The 14,680-nt window shown below is 36.3% G+C and overlaps 1 protein-coding gene across 1 annotated transcript in view; it reads right to left on the reverse strand.

Annotated features, from left to right (window-relative positions):
- LOC145684698 (uncharacterized) overlaps nucleotides 1-12,422 on the reverse strand; it is a 40,562-nt gene extending 28,140 nt beyond the window's left edge. The window contains exons 1-2 of the mRNA XM_081757077.1: nucleotides 11,833-12,422; nucleotides 3,396-3,463 (exon numbers count right to left, since the gene is read on the reverse strand). Coding sequence (XP_081613203.1) covers nucleotides 3,402-3,463; nucleotides 11,833-12,073 — 303 coding nt within the window. The 5' untranslated portion in view covers nucleotides 12,074-12,422 and the 3' untranslated portion in view covers nucleotides 3,396-3,401. The remainder of the gene's footprint in view (nucleotides 1-3,395; nucleotides 3,464-11,832) is intronic.
- Between the last annotated feature and the right edge of the window lie 2,258 nt (nucleotides 12,423-14,680).

Consider the following 14,680-nt stretch of genomic DNA (forward strand, 5'->3'; position numbering starts at 1 on the left):
ACTTCTGATAGATTACCAAGATGCATTTTCTCTCTCCTGAATCTTTGAAGCAGCATATAAGTATAGACACAAAACACTAGGAAGCATGGCTGCCCGCAGCGGGGAAGGGGCAAAGGGGATGTTGCCTCCCTGGGTTTTGAAAGGTTTTTGGAAGTGCATGTCAAGACATACTAATTTGCTTACTTAAATGTTATAACACTTAATATATTCATATTAAATAATATAGTATCTGGTATTATAGATTATTTACTGTAGTTAATAAGCATATGCGCGTAAATAACTGTTGTTTTACTTGATGTATTATGTGCCCTCGTGTATCAAAATATTGTGTATTCGCGACTGAGTTTGTGTGTCGGTCTTTTGTCCTCCCCCCCTTCCGTGGAATCAGTATTTTACCTCCTTGAAAAAGTCCTGCGGACGTCCATGCCTGGAAGCCGGGCTGAACAATCTCTTAAATTTTCCCTGTAACTGCAAATCATGGCTAATCGTGGTTGACCATAAATCTTCGTCCTCTGTATAACAGGTAGTTCGCATTAATGGTTCAAAATATTCAATCTATCACTACTAAATTTTATTTAGCCTGCCCATAGCGTCAAGGGATAACATGGAAAATTAGAATCAGAGCTATTGGATCTTACTATGTTCTCTAGTCTTTGTTGTCTTACTATATTTATTAGCTTGACTAGCAGATGTACTAAAACATATGCTCTTTTACCCCCATCCATTTCAAAACTGTGTTTCGGATCACTACGTGACTCTCAAGTAGAGGCAAGAGAACATGTGGGTAATTGTTCATTAAAAAAAAAAAAAAAAAAAAAAAAAAAAGCGAAAGAGTTTATTTATTGAATGGATTACAATTTTAGTATCCCTTGAAGATTTTTTCAGATATTTTGTTACTCCTGAGAACAGACAATCATTCTTACGACTCTTAAATGTTCATTTAACCCTTAACGTACCAAGCCTAACTCGTCAACGTTGTTTACCAAGCTGGGGTCTTCTGGGGACCCCAAGTATTATTTTAATTTCTCAACATAGTATTGCAACTCAAATTATTATTTTTTGGGTATCTAAAAGCATACCTAAGTTAAATGAGCAATGTTGACATCAAATATTATGTTTAATTGAGCAATATTCAGTTTTTCGTACAATTTTATACTTTTGTGTTTGTAAATCTGAAATACAAGTTTAACAATGGAGCTTTTACATTTTCCAGTGTGTTTTTATTTTTTGTATTTTTTTTTTTAACGAACGCATCGTTGATCTAATTATGTAATAGATAGTATATCCCAAACGGATGCAGGACACACATAAAAATCGAGAATAAATTGATTCTTATAGTTGCAGCAGTATCACCAAATATCGCCCTCTGGGGTTCCTAGAGGACCCCGCTTGGTATGTTAAGAGTTAAACCCGATCGTTTCTTTTAATCGATATGCGAATTATAACCAGGGATAAAAGTGAGGGAACGCGGGAGAACACCATCCCCGACCTCGTAAAAATATTACGATGTCCCCCAGTTCCTAAGAAATTAAAAGGGGTAAGGATAGGCGGGGGGCGGCGTGACATCATGCCGCTTGCTACCGTACCCCTACCTTTTCAGATCCACTTTTACCCCTGATTATAACATACAGAATTAACATCAGACGTTACGCTACTTCGAATCGGTGAAATTGCTTTTATCTTTATTTCTTACTTATCTTTAAAATAATAGGCCTACAACTTTTTATATCCAATGAAAGGCTCTCCAATTATCTGAAGTATAATGCATTTAATATATTAAATAGAAATTTAGTACAAGGGTTCAGTTTTTCTTTTGGGTAACATAATGAACATTTGCATCCCAGTTTCATGAGAGTGCGTCAACGCTATATACCCTCAAAAGTGTGTGATGATGCAGGCTTAGGTTTACGATGGTTAGTGTTTAGATGGATTGAACAATTTAAGGGTGGACACGAGTCAGCGTTATTAAGGAAATAGTTCTAAACACTCATAGTTAATATAGGTATCATCATGTTTAAAAGCACTACTAGAATATATTGTTCAAAAATATTTCTTTCGCTGATTTTGTGTATCCTTAAAAAAGACTGACAATTAATTGATTTATATTAATGTCCTTTGTTAGCAGCCAAAGTTACAGAGCGAGACCTACCACTTAAAATGGGGTCTGAATGTCGGTCGTACGTTCTATGTTTTCACCGCGAATCGAATCGATTCGAGATCAAGCATAGACTCCACCAAGGAAGAGGGCACAGTGGCTCAGTAGTACAGCACTTACCTCTGGGGAGTGGGGTCTCTAATTCGTTCCCCGGTCAAGTAAGTTCGTGGTGGACAACATCGTATCCGTGGGTTTTCTCAGAGTACTCCCGTTTCCTCCCACATTTTCATTCCATCTATTCTTCCATCATCATTCACTTGCCTTAATCTTCCGTCTCCCTTTGCATAACACGGGCATAATTGTGGGACGTTAAACTGAAAGATTTCCTTTCCTTTTTCCCACCAAGACGTGCGCTGTTACTAAATCTCAAGGAAGCACCACCGACCCCAGCCATTTTATACAGATGATGTTAAGTAGTACCACCACAATTTTCCACAAACTCGTATTTCTGTTAGCAACTCTGCATGTGTTCTAGATACAAATAAAGCAATATTGCCAAAAGTCATCATCTAATGCCCTAAAATCTTATATTCTACTAATGAGTCTCCATTTTTGCTGAACATGGTTTGATGGGAATTTGTTTCTTGACCTTCCAGAATCACAGAGACCGAAGGAAACCTTGTATGTAAATGTGAGAAATTTACGTTCCAACATTTGACTCTAACAAACAAGTAAACACAAACTTAGCATTGTAAATAAAATACTTCTCCAAATAAATCAATAGGATAAAAAAAAGCACAAGTTCTCAAGACTCTGAACTACTAACTATCAAACTGAACAACATATTATGTGAGTGATTCCATTTCAAATCGTCCAGGTTGGTTTACATGAGTCTCTAAGATATTATTTTTTTAAAATGAGAAACTACATACAAAATTATTAGAAAAAATACGGGTCTAATAATATTGCATGTAGATCCCATATAAAAGAAATGAATGAAATCTGAAACTATAATGGGGACCAGAGCTCCTCCGTGGCTAACCGGTTAACGTACGCGCCTTTGGCGTGGGAGACCCGGGTTCAATTCCCGGCGGGAGCTCATGTGGTTCGGATTCCACGTTAATCAGTAGGTCCACGTTTCATATAGCCTCGCTGCTGAAAGGGACGCTAAACTAAAATCAACAACTATGATGGGGACCAATTTTGTTTTGCCTGGACGATTTGAAATGGAATCGGTCATGTGATAGTACACGATAGGGTAAGAAAAATTGCTTACACAATAATGTGATTGAATACTTACATGAACTCAGTTCGAGGGTCCTCTTGCCAGAAACCCACGGATAGCACATTTGTAATATACTGCGTATACTGTGAACAAGAACAGAAAAATAAGTTGTCGCAATTACATACAGTTGTTATTTTAATTACTATTCTAATTTTACGTTTATTTACATTTATTTGTTACTGGTAAATGTAAGTATAATGAAAGCGGTGGCCAAGTGGGTAACCCCATCGGTCTAGTGACTAGGGCGTGAATTCTCGATGTACATGGTCTCAGGTTAGATTCCCAGTGGGATCCTTTGAACTTTTAACTGTTCTCGATATATATATGTGTTAACGTCCCTGTCGTGTTACGTACTCCTGGTATCTCTAAATGAGTGGAATTAGCGAAATTTAGGAACATCAAGTCAACTGAGGAATGTTCGATTAATCAGTCAGGTAGATAGCATAGGACACAAATGTTCGGTTGGGGCGATTTTTTTAAAATACTAAATTTCATAATTAGTTACTGTGTTAAAAGATGCGAACGCCCCTCTCGTTACTAGGCAATGTGGCCGTTGAACGGCATTGCACGTTGAACTACCACAAAGGTTATGGCCAGCCACATAACTGCTCTCCACATCTGTAACCAGTGCCTAGCTTTTTTAGTTGAAAATTCAGTCGAGTAGGTCTTTAATTATCTTTCGTTACTGGGTAAACACGGAAAATTAGGCAGCACCACTAGAATTCAAAAATTAGGAGCCACATAGCAAAACCTAAAGTTGAAAGATAAGATACTGTAAACAGCAAAGCAATATAACATAAGAAAATAAGTTTTAATAAATAGTGATAACACGGTAGCGTAGTCAGTAAAGCATCTGCGGTCGGGAATTTTTTTTTTTTCGTTCTGAATTATTCAAATGCAGCTCTAGGTTCACACAACCTCTCTAAGAGAACCTGAGATAACCTGGGGAAGTAAAGAAGACCGGAGTGTTGACATCAGCTCCATGACTTTATCTCCAGTCATAGCCTTTGGGCCTTCAACGCCTGTTCTCGACAAATAGTATTGTAACAAAAAAAAAAAAAAAAAAAAAAAAAATCTTTGTGCCTGAAAAGATAAAGAAGACTCCAATTACTTTTTCCTCACAGATCTTAAGATGCTTTTTCAATAGTGAAGTTATATAAGATAGAACCCACAATTTAATGAAGCATTTGCTACGAATAGAAATCTAACCTAACAGACATTGCGCCCGTGTAATGTGTGATAGGTAGCTCTCCTCGCTGGTATATTGGCTAGAGCGCGTGCCTATGGTGCATGGAATTCCTAGTTCGATTCCCGGTAAGAGAAGCTGCAGTGGCACAGTGTTCATCTCTGATTTGTGAGGTTCCATGTTCAATCTAAATTCTCGCAAAGTGGACGATTATTATGTGCGCGGATTTTCTCGGGGGTTCTCTCCCTTCCTCCTAATTTCTTCATTCCACCATTTCGTACACTACCATTATTATTATTATCATCATTGTTATTATTATCATCATTATCATAAAAAATCATATTTCAAAATGGCGAATTTCAAGATGGCGGCAGAGGGTCGTGATCTACTCTGCTCATTCTTCTTTTGCCGATATGTGAAACTACCACCGTTTGCATTATCTATCTTTCAGTATTTTTACGATTGAACAGTTTATTTGATGCATTTCTATAACATAGCATATCTGTTCTCCCAACAACTTTGACTCCATCCCTCTCCGTTTCTTATGGCGTTCAGGCGCTATAGCTTTGCACATACACATATTTTCATACCCTCTATCAGATGCACTATGTCTCATCTCGCAACTCGATTCATCCATTTGGACCCTTCACTTGTTACCATCGAACTATAATTATAGAACAATAACCTGTAAAATATATCCTACACAGGGTCGTACTGTAACTCAGGGGCCCCACCAGTAGAGTACTTTATAGGGGGCCCACTCTATGTACGTACTGTCCCCTCCACCGACAACAAAAGGGAGTCCGGGAATGTCATTCAGATCAAATATGCTGAAAAGTTTTAAAATGCAGATTTAAAACTTTTTTAAGGCAGTAATTTCTCCCCTGTCACTAACTGGTCTAACGAAATGCCTAATCCCTCATTCTTCTCTTGCAACTGTACAATCTTCTGTACAAGTTCCATTACTTCCCTGGTAGCAAGAAAGCTTTCGGCCAGTTGGCGCATGGTTTGCTTTTGGCTTTCTATGCTTGCACATGAAATGTATGCTTTCATACAATCTACGTTTTGTTGTACTTGCAAGCGATGCTTTAGATCCTTCACAGAGCGTCATAGCATCACTGGCCGTTCATTGGCTATTGACTTGATCTGACTTGTAAAACGCTTGCGTCAAGCTTGAATGGAACACTGAATGCAAGGTTGCCACCAAATAAATTGGTTACTGGAATCCAGCTTGCATGCTTCCATACTTTCCAATCAAGCGGGATGCTAGCTTGCCGCCTTGCAATTCAAGCTTATTGCAAGCGGTTTACAAGTGATCTCTGCTACTAGGGTCCATATGTCCCCCTAAAAATAACAATGGCTCATCTGTGCCATGAACCCCTCATAGGCGCCCCTGAGGCATATACAAACATACATGAAGCATCAGAAGTTATTTACAATTTATTCAACTGCAACAATTCTCCATTGTCCTGTATTAACAATAGATTCCTGACTGTAAAGATGATAGAACGAATAATATTCTGATGTTCTTCTATCATCCCCAGAAGAGCACAACCTGAAAGTATGCATCTAGTATGATATGAATCCTTGCAGAGGCTGTCTCTCCCCCTCACCCCCCACTTCACACAACTTTCACAGAAGCGAGGTGGAATTGCTGTAAACATAAATCTCGCAAAAGGTACCTCCGTTAAACTGCTGTCTACAATGTATCAAAATATTAAAATAACTCATTAGCCAAAAACAAAATTCTATATCATCAGTAAAATCAAAATGTATATTTTTCAGTTATTTCTTTAAATATGTTTATATCTGTTCAATTTACTTTACAACAGCTGTTTATACAAATCTATGATCTTACCCATACGTAGATAGATCTTTTTAAATAAAGTATCAATGAATGAAATTTATTTATTTCCTTTAAGTATTTTCGGCGGAACGGAAGGGAAACTGACTTAAATTTGCATCTGCACAAAGCCCCTTATGATGCCCTTAATACGCGTTTTAAAATGCATCGGTTAAAGAGCTATTTACCTGAAACATAGTGGTTTCCTCTAAATATATAAATATTTTCCTCTTTTTTAAAAAGAAAAAAATGATTTGAGTTTTCATTTTTTGCTCCAGGACTCCGTGACCAAGGGGCCCCCAAAATTTTAAAAATAACTGAAAACATTTTCACCACAAAAGTTTAAAAAACATTACACGAGTCACACCTATATAATTCATGGACCCCTTTTAAACATGTTGAGAGAGGGTCTATCATAAAAGTTTTTGATGAGACCCCTTTGTATTTTCCCTCTCCAAAGCCCCAAATGATCTTAATCCAGCCCTATATACTTTCTATATGGAAAACAACGGTGCTGTAAAATTTTAATTATTATTTAGTTTCAAGTTATGGCATTATTTGAGATTTCAATTTAGCTGAATACTTCAATATTAGCAAAATTATAGAGCAGAAGGGGAAATCAGAAACTTTTCAAGGGTAGAATTACGAAAAATGTGAAAGGCTGTTTTCGCAACATTATGGGCTGGCAACGCTGGTCTAGGATTAGCTTACTGTATTGCCGGTACTCAAGTGTTATCGTCCTCCGTTCCGTTACTTCCGTATGCGAAGTCTGCGTGACGTGTGCCTGTTTGTACATATACCGCTATTTAAGATACAAGACGGAGGGCCCACTAAAAAATTTCACCGTCCAGGGTCCACCGGGAAATTTCCCGGTTTCTTGCCTGGCCAGTACGGCCCTGGTCCTACATTTATGCAGTGACTAATATATTCATATTATCAGAAGGAAATAGGGCCATATGTCATTTTCTTCCTGCGTATATGTAAGGGCTTTAAAAAAAAACTCTTAAAGTTCTTCCTCCTAACACGGCTTTACTACAGAACCCCAATATACCCCGACATGTTGTGGATCTTTTGTCGTCTCTAATGAAACTCCTTTGCGACTATACGGTTAGCATCGCGCCTTTGGCAGAGAAGGTCAAAATTCCAATTTCGGTATGATCTCATGCGGTTCAAACACAAGATAAATTACAGACCTACGTCTCTTTTAGCCTCGTTGTTGAAAGAGAAGCTAACTCCAATTCAACCAGCCAACCAATCTAATTGAATGGATTATTAAAGAAGCATTAATTTATATACCAATCAAATAAAAAAATCAAATAGATCTGTCGAACAAAATCTAAATAGAAGGGGGAAAATTGATATATTAAATCAAGAAAGGGGAAAAAACTATCAAATCAAATCGTTGGAGTAAAATCCCTTTTAAGAAATCGCACAAAGCCAAATATGATTTAAACAAGAAAAAAAGTGAAATTTACGTATTTGACATACAAGAGGTCCTATTCTTTAAGTATCCTGGATAGGCTTATACCAACCCCGTGAATAATGGCAGCCGCAAATATGAAAAAAAAAAAAACTTGATATAAGGTATGCACAAGCAAATTTTTAAAAAAATGGATGATTGGAAATTCTATTGACAAAATGATTATTTAAGATATCTGATTATTGATTTATTTGAGATCATTAAAACAAATTAACAACTCCAGTACTAAAAGTAGAATCAGGAGTCTGTATACGAACCAGGGGCGGATCCAGGGGGGACGATCGGGGCGATCGCCCCCCCCCCCCAGAAGAGGAAACTTTCTTATTTTATATATATAAATAAAACCCATCCCAAAGATTGGAGCCCTTTAAAGTAGCAGTATGGTAACCCACCGCCCCCCCCCCAGAAGTCGGTCCTGGATCCGCCTCTGATACGAACAGGAGTATATCAGAAGTGTATAATCACAAAGGAAAAAGGGATTTCTTTGAAAGAAGGGATAGACACTGACCTAAGAGTGTTCAAAATGTACCTGATCTTCTGATGTGTTATACGGGCAGATACAACTTGTAAATCTGTAAATAATAATGTGTAAATTGCCTCTAACACTGTTTAAGATATTTCTGTGTCCGCATACTCAATGGACATATCAGAAATTCAGGTACATTTTGAACTCTGTTAGGATACCTCCTATTAACCACTGTTCGGAGAAATTCTAGGCATTTTTCATTCACTGACAAAACATTTCACGACATTTTCTGAACATGTTAAACGATGAATAAAAAGATCGTTTCTAAAAAAATGTCCAGATCATGTTTAAACTGATTTATTTATTTATTTATTTATTTATTCAGTGGATTAGAAAGGACAATTAACATGCCATTATTATAAGAATGAACACTCTTAATAGTGAATTACGTACTAAAGAATAAATTACTATCCTTAATTCATCTCATCCAAGTGAAATACGAATAAGATCAGGGGAAATAGTTAATAACACCAAACATTAGAACTAATATAATAAAACGATTGATATTCGGAACTGCCTCTACACTGCAAAAAAATCAGAAACTACTTTTAGATACAGTAAGACACTGTACACCTTACATACCTCTTTGAACACCTCAAGATGACATATTCACCCGTTGTAGATACTGTTGCCCAAGTATGTCTCAGATCTATGTGCAAAACGTGCAAAATATATGTCATCACTTTGTTTTCGAAGTGTTTGCCGAAAAGAAGTGTTTTAAATATGTCATACTAGATAGTGTTTTCGGAGAATGAACGCTTTTGGACACGTAAAGCACACTTCATAAACACACACGATATATTTCCCCCTCAACATCTGTACTAAAAGTGTTTAAATACTGTTTTAGTTTTTACAGTGTACATATTGATATCTGGAATAAACTACAGTTCTAGAAATATGTAAGTCAAGTCTTCTAAATATGATATAGAGGTATCCAATCAAATAAATATGATTACAACTCTGTGCCACTGCATTGCAGGGTGGCTCAGTGGTAAAGTGTTTACCTGTTGTACGAACGGTCCCTCGTACGATTCCAGAGCATGTGTTTATTTTGGACAACACTGTGTCTGTGGGTTTTCTCCAAGTTCTACCGTTTCCTCAAATTATTGTTAATATCCGTTTCTTCAAATTATCATTCTCTTTTCAGAAATTATTTCATCCATTTTCATTAATCATTCGTTTACTTCAGGCAAAAGAGCATTATGGCGGATGGGATGGCAGGTGACCACCTCTCCCACCAACTGCTCAGAAATGTACGGTAAGGTAGGTTTAGTAACATGAAACTGTTATTTTCGGTATACAAAAAAAAAAAAAAAAAAAAAAAAATCTGATTCTCCGTTTTCTCCTTGCTCTCAAGAAATTAGAGATGGTGTCGTTACTGCACGGGACTAGGACAGGTTATACTGAATATTTCATTCAAACTAGATATTTAATCTTATTCATTTCACCTAATTTCAATCTCATCAAGCGAATAACCATAATTTGTCGTGTATAATGCACTTTTTATGCGTTCATTGTTGATCCTTAAAGTAATTAAGATATTTTTATACAAATTACCGATAATACAAGTATCATGCATTGGAATTCCAAATATAGCAACTATTTGCTGGTTAAGTCTAAACACATTAATAGCGACGCATATTAAGTACTTTGATTATTACAGGTACAACCTACTTTATTAAAAATAGAGTGCAAAATGGGTAACTTCTCTTTGTGCACTTCACTCAGGGACTAACAACCTCGTTAGCTGATATTTGACAATACGCGTAGTTGTTGGTAAATACCAAAGCTGTTTTCATATAGAGAGTAGGGTGTCTACTAAAATTCGAAAATGAAATTTCGTGGCCTTTTCCTTCCCAAACCCTAAAATTTAGTAACATTCTCAAGAGCGAATTTGGGTGCGAATTGGGCCGAATTTTCATGCATGCGATAGAAGCGTGATTTGTTTGCGATTTGATAGCATCTAAAACTGACCAGAAACATTTTTGGTGGTGAATTTTGACGTTTTATAGAACAAAATTTTCTTATCTACACTTATATTTCCACAGAAAAAAAATCGTGGCCCAAAAGCTAAATTTCGTGACTTTTTCTTGACTTTCATGACCGTTTTCTGATTTCGTGACTTTCGTGACCAATAGACACACTGTAAAAGCTATTAAATATGCTAGAGTATGACTATTTGCAATATTTTATCCACACTTGTAGAGGGGGGAAATCGCCCTTCCCAAGGTTTTAGAATTTCACCCCAATTTTCTTATTTTTTAAGTTATAGGTGTAGTATGTAGGTGATGAATATAGGCTCCCCTTAGAATTTTAGATCCCCAACCCCGAAATCGAGGAGACTTGATAAAGCACTGATGATAATAGAGCTGCCGGGAGACACTTTGGCATTCGTTCCTCCCACTGAGAATGTGAAAGGAAGCAAGCAGAAAGGAACACGTGACATTAGTAAAGTCTCCTCTTTTCCTTTTTGTATTGGAATATCCAGAATTCCTCTACTAGAAAGTAGCCGTAGATCTAACTTTGTGCCTTACGTGCACCTGTTGAAGAAAAAAAAATCATATTTCTCCTCCCCTTCAGTCGGTATCTTAAAAGATCAAAATGGAGACATGTGTTCAGGTGATGACTTTTCTATGTAAAAAAAAGAAAAGAAAAAGAAAATAGTACCCCTCCCCCAAGTAATTAAATATTCTCAACCTCTTGTTTGAAACTTAATTTTGCAATATTCAGTGTAACCTTAGTTCATGAGTTCGCATACCTATAATACAATAAGTCATTATGATCAACGAAGTTGGATCACATTGCGAATTACCGTAGTATACCTCCAAACTGAAAAATCACCACCTTTCCTATTGTCTCACATATAAAATATCAAAAAATGAAAAACACTCCTGCATTGTGTAGAAACATTAGACACACACACACACAAACAAAAGTTCCACGTGGCAAATATGGCTTTTTACTCTACTGATTCAACCGTTACGTCGTTCGAAAGTAAAAAAATAAAACATTTTTAAACCTTCTAACAAATTAAATTTCTAATTCTTTTTTTTTAAATAAGCATTTTTGAAGCTTCTATGAGTTGGAAACAAATCTGCAACTAAGATTTGGATATTCGTTATGGTAGTGAGGATTTTAAAGGATGGTCCAGGCGGAAAAATTCTCCCCGAAGAATTTCTAGGATCGTCCTCAGCCTAGATTATCAGTGTCTTCCTAACACTACTTTCACCCCCTGTTTACTCAAATCATCTTGGGGAAATCTGAAATCATCACTGCGCAGTGTTATTTCTTCTTTTTATGAATATGCGGGATATGGAAAGTGCAATTTTAAAAAAATACATTTTGGAACTTCACACAACTCAAACACAACATTTCACATGCTATCACTTACGACAAAAAAATATATATACTACTTACATACAAAACATGCCACCACGAGCAGCAAGAAGAAAATCAAACAACCATAAACCCCAATGAATCGCAACTTTCGCCAGTAGGAGTTTGGCCTCTGATGATTACTCGCCACAAGATTTACATCGGCGACTAGAGGATAATTCCCTTTGTTCTTCATGTAGTCGTCCAATACAGACTTCATTCCTATCAAAACAGTATTTCCAGATCGACGGAATACAACCTCCTCCTTCTTGGGTGTAGCCATAGTCGTTACCTTCTTGCTACGAAGAACACGCGCTTACAGCATACACCAATTCCGCAGAACTGAACAAGAACGCGCTGCGAATCTTTCGTTATATACACACCCGGGACTACTTATTACACCGGATATGACGTATAAAGCTTACGTAATATCACGTGACTACTAGCTTCGAACTAGAATGTTCTCGAGAGGGAGAAAAATCAGTATTAGATTGTCAATTTAAAATTCCAGAAATTTACGTCATTAAACTACTATGATTACTTAAAAAATATTTAACTGTATTGTTGAATTGTTAGAAACACAGTGCTATTTCGAGTTATACCATCAATGGCGTTGAGTAAAAATCAACCTTCCCGCTCCCGCTAATTTTATTGCAGAGCGCAGAGAATTATGATCTACAGAGACACCTAGTTACGAATCTCAGAACACTTCCAACGTTGACGACAGCATTGCCAGGCTCAAAACGCAATAACTTCACATAAGACAAAAATGCACTGTTTTATCGTTCGGAGGACTACAATTAAAATGTATTGAGAAAGTGCTTTACTTTTGAAACATTAATAGCTTTTAACTGTATCCAGACATGTTTATTGTTTTGCTTTGAAATTATGCAAGATGAAGTAAAATTGTTATAACAATTGTTATGACAATTATTTTATATTGTAACATTAAAGTTAATTTGCAACTGGGCAAAACAAATTAAATAGCTACTCACCGATTTGTCAATCATCAAAATGTTATAATCTTTATTAAACAAAGGGGTGTGGACCCTACTTGTTGAATGTAATTTTGTGTCCGAACTACAAGAACTCAATGCAATTTTGTTATGCAGTTTATTTTGGGATGGGTTGTTCAGTATTACTGGCTATATTACTTGCATCCACTGTTGAGGTAATACATTTATTTCGGGTTTTCAGTACATTTATCACATTTAACTCTACGACGAAACGGGGAGTCAGGTGCAAAGCATCACTACAGCTGGTTGCTAGCGAGTTTGGAACCAGCAGTCATTACAAAGTAGAAAACTTGACAAGATAACAACTTTCTGTTTAAAACTAAAATAAGTATTATTACAAAATTTCAGCAAGACGGTACCTAACGCGTAGGTCAAAGAGTCGAATCATACGAGAAGGACAAATTAATGTACTTGTACAATACCGGGCATATGTCTGGCAACTCTGCTCAACTCGAAGGAGAAGCAACAACGCCATAAAATGACTACGCATAATAAATTAGTCCAAGCTATTATTACGTCTGAGGCCCCTCAAACCTATACTATAAGATAATATACATGCCTATTAAACAAATAAGCATAAAGGTTTCACATTTTCGTACCAATTTGTAACTTTCAACCGTTGTTAGAAGTTCACGTGCATAACACAAAGCCACAAATACGACATATTTTTTTGTACATTGCCATGTTGAAACAATAATATACTGACTGAAACAGTGACTATATATTAATTACAAACAAGTGATAGCCATAATATGACATTGCACATGTATTTTAAATTTTTGTAAATTGAATTGTATACGTATTAGAATTTTTAATTTCAAAAATAAGTTGAAAAAGAAAATTGGAAATATTTCGATGCAAAGCTTCACGGACGCATGCACTGACATCTTGTGGTACGACCAGTGTTCGTAGGTTTCGTTAAGAAAATTTCCCTCGACTAACACAAAAACTTTCCCTTTTCTTACAAAAATTTTCCTAGTTTGTTGAGTATCCAATTTCTATGACTCAAGTTATGTGATAACATTAATTTAGCTACATTAAGGGAAGTGCCAACTATATTTGCTTTTCCCTTCTATTGTTTTTTTTTTTTTTTATTTTTTCCTTCACTTTTCTTTCTTTTCATTTTTTTCTATAAAAAGTACACACAAATACATCTAGCCAACAAATTTCCTACTTTGAACACACAAACACCCACACACACACACACACACACACACACACACACACACACACACACACACAGACACACACACACACACACACACACACACATATATATATATATATATATATATATATATATATATACAAACTATTGTTATTGTTTTGGTTTATTTCTGAAGAACAAAAAAAAATTAAGCATTTCTATTGGTCACTCAGTAAGCGGAAGTGACATATGCAGTGTTTCTTTCAGAAACAATGTTTCGGGAGGGCACATTTACTATTCCGGGGAGCACTGCTGGTACTATTCTTTTATTATTATATTATAGACGTATTATTTTGGTCTCCGGGAAATACTCACAGAGATCCGGGGGCCAGTGCCCCCAGAAAAAAAAACATGTCTGGAAGAAACACTGGTGATATGTGTCACAAATTTGGCATCATTTCGTTGCGTTACATTTCTTATGATCGTGTATGCACGACAAGCTGATCTCGAGTTAACAACGCAATGAATGTTATATATCAGAACTTTAGGATCGTGATTTCGAGTGCACATATCCACAAATATATTTATTGATAGTCATTGTGTGAATGGTACTGATAGTGCTTGTTTTTAACGCCTTTAGTCGTGACTATCATTATATTACGTAGTATAGTGAAACGTCTAAATGGCGGACATGTGTAAAACATGATTATTTGTTCATAAATGAGAT

Source organism: Thermobia domestica, chromosome 5 (assembly GCF_964235325.1).
Source record: "Thermobia domestica chromosome 5, izTheDome1.hap1.1, whole genome shotgun sequence".
NCBI classification, from domain to species: domain Eukaryota; kingdom Metazoa; phylum Arthropoda; class Insecta; order Zygentoma; family Lepismatidae; genus Thermobia; species Thermobia domestica.